This window comes from Merops nubicus, unplaced genomic scaffold (genome assembly GCF_000691845.1).
Source record: "Merops nubicus isolate BGI_N331 unplaced genomic scaffold, ASM69184v1 scaffold432, whole genome shotgun sequence".
NCBI lineage: Eukaryota > Metazoa > Chordata > Aves > Coraciiformes > Meropidae > Merops > Merops nubicus.
Window position 1 is genome coordinate 11,205 of NW_008592616.1, and position 11,487 is coordinate 22,691.

At 47.5% G+C, this 11,487-nt stretch overlaps 1 protein-coding gene across 1 annotated transcript; it reads right to left on the reverse strand.

Moving 5' to 3' along the window:
* Window positions 1-952: 952 nt before the first annotated feature.
* Window positions 953-10,655, reverse strand: CD4 (CD4 molecule; the record flags this gene model as incomplete). Its single annotated transcript, XM_008935179.1, has 8 exons — window positions 10,646-10,655; window positions 3,437-3,541; window positions 3,131-3,319; window positions 2,626-2,901; window positions 1,831-2,193; window positions 1,460-1,702; window positions 1,251-1,369; window positions 953-1,020 (listed from the first exon to the last, which is right to left on the reverse strand). Coding segments are annotated over exons 1-8 (1,373 nt in total), but the record flags the coding sequence as incomplete, so codon positions are not given.
* Window positions 10,656-11,487: the final 832 nt, after the last annotated feature.

An 11,487-nucleotide genomic window follows, 5' to 3' on the forward strand; every position in this document is an offset into this window, starting at 1 on the left:
TATACATCCCAGATAGGAAGTAGTATTTTCCAATAAAAATTCTCACTGAATTCTTGGTAACAGTTGAAAAAAAAACCAAACCAAACAAAAAAAACAAAACAAAACAAAACAAAACCAACCACAAGAGGTGAAACTATCAAAGTTTGCCACTGTCACTAACAAAAATGAAGCAGAAGCCAGTTCTGTACCTATACATTCATTGAGCTTGTTCATGCAATCAGTTATGCTGTCCTTAGCTCTCTGCTTCCAACGACAGAAGATCTGCCAGTGTTGCTCCACAGCAGGTTCTGATGCCTGACACCATCTAAGTGTTAAGACATGGAACAGAGCAGCTTCTCTGCTGAGAAATCCTTGCTTACATGAAAAGGGCCAGGACATGATGATGCATTACATATCACCCAAGACCTTTGGGAGAGAGCATGGTTCACTGTGTCCTGTGATTCTCTCTTTTCTTTCCTTGCTCCCAGCATATTATTGGCAATTTTCACAGATTGCATTCCAGAACTGTGCTAGCAGAGCTAGAATTACATTATAGATAGCATAGATTCTTAAAATTTGAGTTTCATCCTTGAGCTTGGTTGTGTGTATTCCACCTCCACCACCTCAATATCCAGGTCCCACATCCACTGTGGAATCTATCAAAGGACCCTGGAGCTCCTGCTTGGGTTTGGCTAATATCTCTTAACATCACAGTAATTCAGATGAAACCTCTCTGCTCCAAAATTTCCCAGCACAGTGCTACCATGGGTTTGGGGCACAAAAGGAAATTAATTAAATGTAACTTAGAACTCTTAAGCATGACTTAACATGAGTAAGAGCTGAAAATGCTGAAGTGCAGCTATACTGTAGCACTAAGCAGGCTCAAGCTCCATTTCTCCTCACTCAGCCATCCATCTCCTCTATCTTGAAGCCAGAGTCTTTGCCCGTTCTGAATGCCCTCATTGCCACTTACTGCCGACACTGGCATGTCTTGTTTTCCAGCAAGTATTGTCTTGCTTGTGCCATCCTTTTTGCCCGTTGCTGACAGGAGAGAAGAAATAAATGGTTAGATATTTTATTGCTTCAAATGCTTTCCTCTGAAGTGGAAGCAAACTACTGTCTAACATTTGCAAACTGTCTGCCTCTAAACATTTGCTTTGAGTCTAAGGATTGACCTGTTATCTGTTCTGCCCTCCACCCAGACAGAAAGTCAGACTATGGTTAGGGTAGACTGTCATTTCTTCACCTTTCACAGGGACCAGGGCACTCACCCTCCTCCGATGCCAGCTTATACCAGCGATGATGCACAGGCATGCAAGGACAAACACCAACACACTGCCTCCAATGCTTGCTCCAATTACCACATAGCTAATCCAAACAGGAGCTTCCTCTGTGGAAGGAGAAAAGTATTCAGACACAGAGGCAAAGAGAATTTTAAGGCTTTGGGGTGTAGGCAGGGATGTGAATCTGATTTCCATACCTACGCGGTAATGAATGCTGATCTTCCTGTCATTGTCTTCTGTGAGGTGACAGCTCCACAGCCCTGCAGCGCTGACGTCCACCTCCACCTTCGTTTCATGCTGCTTTGACTTCCTGATGTCCATCTGAGTTCCATTCACACGTTCCCAGAGCAAGTGAGTGTTGGATGGGAGTGGACTAGAGACCTGACAGATCAGGGTCATCTTAGCCCCTCTGAGGAGTGGCCCAGAAGGGTTAGCTGAGACTGTAAAGGTAAGAAAAGGACATGGGAGTGAGAGGATGGGAAGGATGGGTCCACCCATACTCTTCCAGAAATCTTCCAGATTTCTTCCAGATTTCTGCAGCTTCTTGACCCACTTTTCTCTATCTCACCTTTCATTGCCACCAGCTCTATCTTGTTCTGTGTGTATGCTCTGTCGTATTCTAGCTGGCACTGGTACTGTCCCGAGTGGTTGAAATGGACTTTGGGGAGTTTCACTTGTATGGTACTTTTAGGTTTGCTTTCAGGTATCTCAAACCAAAAGCGGCTGCTTTTTTTCATCTCATGCTGCTTTCTCTGTTCTGTGACATTGAAATCAAGTAGCTCATGAGCAGTTGCACTCTCCTGTTGTTTCCAACTCAGTTGTCCTGTGAAACCTTTTTTCCATTTTATCTCCTGGAAGTTGAGATCCCATGACAAGACAACAGTGCTGTCAACAGCTGCATACTTTCTTTCCGAATCTGGATTCTGAAAACCTGATTTCAGAAGAGACAAGGAATACAGAAGCATGGAAAGCCTTGGCTTCACTGCCCCATTTCTACCCTTGATCTAGAGAAATGCATGCTGTGCTTAGTTGAAAGAAGACTTGGCAAAAAGCCATGAGAAACCCCAGGAAGGATAAACAGAATAGTTTTAAAGAGCCAAAGCTCCCCAGCTCACCAGGGCTTGAGAAGAATAGAGCCTAAGGAGAGGAGGATCCTCTCCTCACCAAGCCTGGAGAGGAAAATAAAAGCAAGTGTGGAAGATAGCTCAGGCAGCAGGGCAATCCCCAAGCTGCAGTGTTGGAAGCCTTGGGAAATCGACCCTGAAGCACCGTTGCTTGGGTTGCTGGAAAGTAAAAGCTCCTGAGATGGAGGGAGGACTAGTTCTCAAGGCTGTGTGTGCGTTGTGGTTTTGTTTTTGCATACCTAATACCTTCACATCAAAGGAGATGTTCTGATTGATCAATGGAGAGTCCGAATGGACATGACACATCCAGGTCCCGCTGTCTGTAACCTTCAGTTGCTTTAACTCCAGTATGAATTTTTGAGGAGTCTCCTTTCGTTGTAGTTTTGGTATTACTTTGTTATTGTTACTGTCAAACAAAGTGATACTGAGATTGGGTAGAGAACTGGATGAATTTTGCATTAAAGTCAGCTTAGGGACTTCATTTGGCAGAAAGTGCCCATCTGAAGAGATTGTCACTGTAAAAAGAAAAAGTGCAGCCCGTAAGTCAACTCCTCCTGTGAGACAGGGATAAGTGTCACAGCAAAGAGAATATGGAGAGTTTTTTCCCTTGAGATGGAGGAGAAATGAACTATCGCAGCCCAGGCCAGAATAAATGGCAGCTGGATAAGGAATCCCAGCAGAGATGTCTTTCTGAGCTCTGTAGTCCCCTCCCTCCCCACGGATAAAAGCTCTCTAGTCACTCACATTCAAAGACATGCAGTGAAATACTGACTGTGGAGGAACCATATTCACAGGTGTAGGTGCCAGCATCAGAGATCTTTAAGTCAAACACCTTCAGATGTTTACTGTTGGGGATGATCTCAGATCGATCAGTCATGGTAGCTTTGCCTTTGCCTTTTGAAAAAGTAAGCTTGATTAGGAGGGAAAAGGTTTCTTAGCCAGATACTGGAGAGAGGGATGATGCACAGGAAGCCTTACCTTTCATATGGGCATTTTTAAACCACCTTATAACAGCCCTATGGTGCCTCCAGGTCACGTGCTGTTCATAACCTTTGCCGTGAGGTTCAGTATCACCGCCCCTGCAGTTCAGTATCACCTCCTGTCCTGCAACCCCAATCTGCAGTTCACTTTGCTGAGCCATAGTAGGAATCAGACCTGAAAGTCAATACCCACAAAAAAGGCATACATTCACCTTCTGAAGGCTGGCTCAGTGAATACTTCCCATCCCTCCAGACAGACACAGATATTCCTCCTCCCTTTCCTACATACTGGGAACATTATCCTCAATTTCTGAATTTTTCACTCCTTTGTCCAATCCATCCATCCATCCATCCATCCCTTTTCAGCTCCAAAGCTTCCCTCCAAAGCTTCCATTTTGGGCTCTTTATCTGGCTAACAGCTATTCTGTTTCACGTAAATTCAGAAACAGGGAATATACCAGTGGTTGTGGTGGATTCAGCATTATTCACAGTTTTGAGAGATCAACAGTTTTACTGAAAACATATTTTTGCACTGGACAAGATTTAGTTGTGCCACTGGTAGCGAAGGCAGGACAGCATATGTGCAGCCCTCCTTCACTCACCACTCAAGGTCTGAGGCAGCACTGGCAAATTTGCTCACACCTTCTTCCAATTTTTGCATGGAGCAAGACTGAATGCCTAGGATGAAGTATAAAGAAAGAAGGCTGGTCTAATGTCAGGTTCCTGTTTGTGGGATGAGGGCTATGTGACAGTAAAAGAAGTAGATGTACAATGCTAAAGAAACATTAGGAGTGGTTTCTTGGAAAACCCACTTCCTTTCCTTCTCTGTAAAGAGGATTTCTGCAGACCATAAGAAGGAGATGGAGTGCCAGAGGTACCATTTGAAATAGGGGGTTGTGGTCTCCTGTGTCACTGTTGGTAAACTCTCAGAGCTGCCTAACCTGCAGATGTCCCAGGTGACCCTTGTACTAGAGAGCCACAGCAGTGGAAAATAAAAAGTTTATGTGAGTCTAGTGGAGGGTTTTCCACAAGTTACTTGTTCCTCCAAGAGCATAGGTAATTGGCAACATTGCTAGTATGGATCTTCAATAATCAGTCACTGGTCACAGAAAATTATTATTTTATCTTAAACTGTGGAATTATACATGTTATTAATAAGAGTTTATATCTTTTGCTTTGCTTTTGTTTCTAGAGTGCATAGAAGATGTCTAATCTTTCCTCTGCAACCAGAGGAATCAAAGATGAGTATCTGAGAAATGCAGTCTTGGCTTTCTTCAGTCATAGAATCATAGAATCCTTTAGGTTGGAAGAGACCTTTAAGATCATCAAGTCCAACCATTAAGCCAACACTACTAAGTCCTCTGCTAAAACAGAATCAGAATCTGTCAGGGTTGGAAGGGACCACAAGGATCACCCAGTTCCAACCCCTCTGCCATGAGCAGGGACACCTCCCACTAGATCAGGCTGCCCAGAGCCTCATCCAGCCTGGCCTTAAAGACCCCCAGGGATGGGGCCCCAACCACCACCCTGGGCAACCCATTCCAGGGTCTCACCACTCTCATGGTGAAGAACTTCTTCCTCACATCCAGCCTGAATCTACCCACTTCCTGCTTTGCCCCATTCCCCCTAGTCCTGTCATTCCCTGATATCCTAAAAAAACCCTCCCCAGCTTTCTTGTAGGCCCCCTTAAGATACTGGAAGGCCACAATAAGGTCACCTGGGAGCCTTCTCTTCTCCAGACTGAACAGCCCCAACTCTCTCAGTCTGTCCACATAGGAGAGCTGCTCCAGCCCTCGGATCATTCTCGTGGCCCTTTCTTGGAAAATGAGCACTAAAAAGTCCACCAAACATCAGCAGTCAAATCAAGTTGGTAACACCAAATTTGTAAGGGCAAATCTGTGATGAGGAACACACATTTTTGCCCAGGCACCTGGAGGCAGTTTGGAAGGTGGCATTTTCCACTCTGCTTAGTGTGCATCCTGGCTCTCACAGGAACCCCATTCTTGCATCTCTGCAGGGCAGCTCCCCAAACCTGGTGAAGCTCCAGACACCCTGGTTTTAGCTGGGAACAACCCGAGTCCCAGAGCCTGAGCTGTCCGTGCTGCCTCTATAATAACAGGGCATGGATGTAGGGAACCTCTCAGCTTCTAGCCCCTCTGCCCTAATCCTCAGTGCATAGCCCCTCAGAGACCTGTTGGGCAGTGCAGGAGTGGGCCAGACAAGGTAAGAAGGCAGCTGTCACAGCTTCATGGCTGGAATGAGCCTGCTCTAAACGGTGTGAGTTTTGTTATACGGCAAATTGGGAGGAGCCTAAAACCACTCCAAATGTTGTGGGGCTTGTGGAAAGGCTGCAGGAACCGTGCAGGTTTGATGAACTGAAGACTCACCCAGATGTAGAACCCAGAAGACAGCAAGCGTGCTGCTCACCACCATGCCATGTGGCTCCATCACTGCAGGGACAGCACAGCTGGAAACACTGCCACTGCCAAGGGCTGCTATCCTGGAAAACCCAAATGCTCTGTTAATAATGGTTGATTTTCAGACCTCAGTGGATGGGCCCCTTGTTCCCAGTCAGTATCTACCATTCCTCAGTGCAGCAAAGTGGAACTACAAGTAGTAGTGGAATCTATGCTACAGAATAAAGAAAGAGGCAACAACAAGGCATCTGTGTGCATCTAACTGAAGAAACTTCTATAACAGAGAACTGGCTTAGGACCCTGAGTAAGACCCATTCCTGAGACAACAGAAGCAACCTCAGCACCAATATGAACAGTCCCCTCACCTGTCCCAGTGGGGCCAGCAGGAAGAGGTTGATTCATCCTTGGTTTTCTATTTTTTTCTCGTGGTTTCACATTCTACATTCCTACTTCATTCACATTAGTCTTTGTATTTCTATGGCATATCTCTACAATATAATGCTTACAAGTCAGTGGGGAAAATGGTTTGCGATCTCTACAATATAATGCTTACAAGTTACAAGTCAGTGGGGAAAATGGTTTGCCTCCAGCTAGTATTTCTTCCATGCTCCCTTTCTCCCTGGTTGCTTCTCATGCATGCCACTTCTTATTTTTCCCTTGTCTTTCTATGTCCTTCTATACCCCTCCAGGCCAGGTCAAAGGCAATGCTACTCTGCTGTGCTGTGTGAACTGAGCCATTCCATTTGCCTTAGCCAATGGCTGTAGCAGACCTGCAGCCTCCTTCCAGGCAGCCCAGCTCTGTCTTACGGTGGTATTCAGAAATGAAGTGGTGTCAGGGAATGTTCCCAGGCACCAGAACACTCTCATCGATCCTGTTAAACTGCTAGAACATTTCCTGACACATTTTTGGCCCAGGACAACTCTTGCTCTCCTGAGCAATTCCCAAGATGCATTTAGGTGTTAGCATGGGCCAGGGACCACTCCCATTAGGCAGCTGGCATACAGCCACTTCATTTTGGAGGTTAAGTGATTTAATAGCCCAGACCGCCTCATGCCAGTTGGCCTCTGTGCCAGAAACACTCCAGGCATACTTGGTTTATTAGCACATCTAGCAGCAAAGGAGCAAGGCTCCACCCAACTGAACATTGATTTCAGTTTCATTTTAATTTCCCCCTCTTATTAAACTTGTTTAATTTCCTTCTTGACGTATTTTAATAATGCCTGCCTCTCTAATAGAGAGGAAGAGGAATGCTGATGTAGTGAGCAGTCTTGCTCCAGGGAATGATGCCTGCAGGACCAAGTCTGGGGCTGACAGCCCCTCTCTCACTCCAGCACCAAGCCCCAGAGGGCAGTGGCTGCAGAGAGCTCTCCCCCACGCTGGCACCAGCATGACAGTGGAGTAAATTTAAAATAAAAAAAGAAAATACAAAACTCAGCGACCACTGCTGATGCAGAGCAGGCCATCTCCCTCTCTTGCTGTCTTCCTGGACAACAAGAGGAAATGTCCTCAGGTTGTGCCAGGGGAGGTTTAGGTCGGATATTAGAAAAAATTTCTTCGCTGAAGGGGTTGTCAAGCCCTGGAAGGGGCTGCTCAGGGAAGTGGTTGAAGCACCATCCCTGGATGAGTTTGGAAGTTGTGTAGATATGGTGCTTTAGGAGATGGATTAGCAGTGGACTTGGCAGTGTTAGGTTAATGGTTGGCCTGGATGATCTTAACGATCTTTTGCAACGTAACAATTCTGTGATTCTATGTACCTCTTTCATGCAGTGTGGTTTTTTTGTTTTCTTCTCTCCTCTTGCTTGTGGCTGTGGTTTTGATCTGGAAGCAGCTCGCTGAGGGGAGTGGGGGGTTGGGTGCTGCCACCCAGCCATCTGCACAAGGGCTCTGCTGCTGCACTACATTTCCCCTCGCAGTGGCTGCCAGGCAAGGGCTGGGGGACTGTGCACACCGGCTGGGCTTGGCTTTGGGGCTCTGGGTTACAGAGGACCATTTCTCTTCTTCTCAGTTTAAACTTCTAAAGCAAAGCTGTTCCGGCTTTTTTAATAGTAGAGGTTTCTTTGAAATTACCCATTAATGTTAAAGCAAACATATGTGAGCCTCAGGCAGGGTAGGTGATCAAATGCAACAACAGTAGCCAGCAGAAACCAAAGAGGTGATAGCAATGAAGGTCATTCCACAGGCCCCACTGTCTGCCCTTCCTCGATTTCCCCTTGAGCTCCTGTGGCCATTCCTCTGAGAGCAGCTGGTGCCCTGAGGAGCTGCTGTGTGAGGGAGGAGCGGGGGCAGGGTGGGTCCCTTCAGAGAGCGGTCCTGCCATCAGGGTGAGGCCGGGCCCGAGGCCCCTGGGTCAGTGCCAGCCGAGCTCTCTTCAGCCCTAAAGTCCTCCTGGCCCAGCCGCGTGCCTGGACCCATGCGGAGGTCACAAGAAGTGGCTCTATCTCCACAGCCTGTCCTACTCCCTACTGGCTCTAACCTCTCCAGTGGCCTAAGGGGAAGCAAAGAGATGAAAACACCGTAGGTATTTCAGTACCTGCTTTCTGAGCTTTCCCTCCCCCACGTAGCCCCTCGTCTTTTCTCCTAACCTTCCTCTTTTTTGCTCTGCAAACCAGTTTTCGTCCTTTAATTCACAACTGCAGCCCAGGGATGACTTTCTGAAGCCACTGGAGGCTGTGACTAGCAAAGGCACTGAGATGCCTTCTGGAGACAGGCCCTCCATTTCCCTCCCAAGCCATGTGCATACTTGGGATGATGTTCAGGTATCATTAACGCAGCTGCCAGAACAGGAGAACCATGCAGTTTACCTGATGCACAGCTCAGACAGGAAAAGGGTCAAGATATGTATTGATAAGATCAGAACAGTGGAATGGCGTTTATCTGCCATTCAGAGCAAAAATGCATCCCTCCTGTGAATTCCCTAGTGAATACAAGGTCCCTGCATGAGGCTGTGGCAGATGGGGTGAGGACCATCCCCGGGTGCCCGAGAACCACGAGCGGGAAGAGGGCAGATGCTCAGTTTGGGTGAAGGCAAGCCCTGCCATACTGCAGGCAGCTCTGGCAGACATGTTTGTGAAACACCGGGGAGAATAAAAGAAAAGTCTGTGAACTGATCTGAGGCTAACATGCACCAGGGACCGAAGAGGACTGTCCAGTTTATAGTGGAGAACATTAAGCAGTAACCTGAGCACAGCCTTAATGCATCACGTAGAGGAGTATCTGAGGTGGCTGACAAAGGTTGAATAGGTTACACCACCTGAAAGTTAAAAAATTCAACCACAACTGAAACTCCCATTTTGAACAGTGCGGTAATCCATGGAGGGAGAAGGCAAGTCTTTTTTCTGAGGCCCTTAAGCTGAAAGGATCCGTCTTGCTCCAAGAAATCCTGCTCGCTCAGCCCTGGGCTACTGGATCAGGCTGCATTGCCAGCCAGTGTCAGCCAGTGAGCCAGTCATAGCTGCCCAGCAGAACAGACCCCTCTGGTCTCAGCACATATAGATGTAATCAGATGTCTCTTATTAGCTAGAGAACGCCATCTTCTCATTTTTCAGGCTTTTTTTAGAATAAAATTCCTCTTCCTGGAGGGCATGTGGGGAAGGTGATAGCAAGTGGCAGTTGGTGAAGGACTCCCCAGTGCATTTCCTTGGGGATATATAGTCAACAGTGACAGGCCCTCATATCAGACATATTTCTGTATGCGCTGGTTTAAAAGATCTGTGAGATCCCCAGGCTTGGAGGCAGGTTGAACTTTGCATAGGTCCCTCTTTTTTTTTGCCCCTTTCAGGGAAAAATCCAGAGCGGCATATGCTTTTTGATTAAAACTAAAAGGCCTCGGGGAACTGCACAGCCAGAAGTATTATCAAGTCCAAGTTTCAAGCTGGTTTTACATCAGACCTTTAAGTGGGGCAAACCCACTTCATCTGTGCCGAAACAGCAACTTGTGTGGAATAGTAAAGTTCACAGCATAAAAAAAAACCCTAAACCAGGTTGGCCTCTTTTCTCAGAGAAAGAGAGAAAGAAAAGTTTTCTTACCTCTTTTTCTTCCTCTCTGCCTCTGTGTTCTGTCTCCTTGTGCTTGTCACCTGCAGGAATTGATCTCACCCAGCTACAGCTGAAACAAAAGAGGAACGAAGTTGATGTTCAGAAAGCAGCTTAACAGACGTTGGCCTTGATGTCTCCTCCTCTCCAGCCGGGGCGTCAGCACGGTCTTGCTGCCAGTCCACGTTCTGCTGGCATCTGCCAGCTTCTCTAGGTAGAGGGTGGTTTTCCAAACGCGTGTGATTTCAGCTCTGGGTCTGAGCAGAAACGGAGACCATAGCGGAAAGCGACGTACTGCAGCGCCCAGGGAGAATGAGTGTAGAACAGAGAGAGCCTATTGGCCATATGGCAGCTGATGGGAGGCCGTGACGGGGATGAAACTTAAAAGCGAATGGTTGGAAACTGGTTCTGCTCTCCTTGCAAAGAAATCTTGCAAATTAACGGGTGAGCAGAGCACGTGCAGACCCAGCCCGCACCTCTGATACTCTGTCAGATCAAGCTGACCTCCATGTCCCAGCCTGTCTTCTGCACCACAGCTAAAAGGAGGCATCTCTGTGCACGGGCCACGGACCTGACACCAGAGGCTGCACAGGGATAGTAACAGAGGAAGAGCAGATCCCTGGTGATATCTTAGGGGCACCTGCCTGTGGAGTATGGCTGAGATTTGGGGTGAGGTGAGAGAATATTTTCTTTGTAGCAGTGGTGGGTTGACCTTGGCTGGCCACCAGCTGCCCACCCAGCTGCTCTCTCACTCTCCCTCCTCAGCAAGGCAGGGTGAGAATACGAGAAAAACCTCACGGGTCAAGATAAGGATGGGGAGATCACTTACCAGTTGCCATCGTGGGCAAAATAGCCTTGACTCAGGGGAGGATTGAGTTCATTTATGGCAAATTAAAAGCAGAGTAGGATAGTGACAAATGAAAACAAAACTAAACCTATCTTCTCCTACCCTCCTTTTCTTCCCAGTCTCAGCTTCATAGCTGACTCTTCTGCCCTTCCTTCTTCACCCCAGGGGACCAGGTAGTATGTGTTGTGGTCATAGCAAAGTTCATAGCACTTTGTGGCTGCTGCTTCTTCCTGTTCATGCTGCTCCCCTGCTCCACCTTTGTGAAGTGCTCCAGGGCAGGTCCTTCCAATGGGCTTCAGTTCTTCATGTTCATGGGTCCTCCATGAGCCACAGCTGCTGCGGGGAGCCTGCTCCAGCGCAGATCTCCAGGGACTGCAGTATGGATATCTGCTCCAACATGGACCTCCATGGGCTGCAGGGGCACAGCATGCAATCATCATGGTCTTCTCCAGGGGCTGTGGAGGAATCTGTGTCTCAGTACCTAGGTGGAGCACCTCCTCTCCCTCCTTATTCACTGGTCTTGGTGTCTGTAGGGCTGTTTCTTTTACATTTTCTCACTCCTCTCTCACAGCTGCTGTGGAGTGTTTTTTACCTTTTCTTAAATATGTTATCATGGAGACACCATCAGCATTGCTGGTTGGCTCAGTTTTGGCCCTCAGTGGGTCTGTTTTGGGGCTGGATAGGCATGGCTCTGACTGACATGAGGCCAGCTCCTGCTCACACCTCACAGAAGTCACCCATGCAGCCCCTTGGCTACTAAAACCTTGCCATGCAAATCCAATACAAGGTTGCTCTTAGGTAACCTGCACTGCTACTGAATCTCA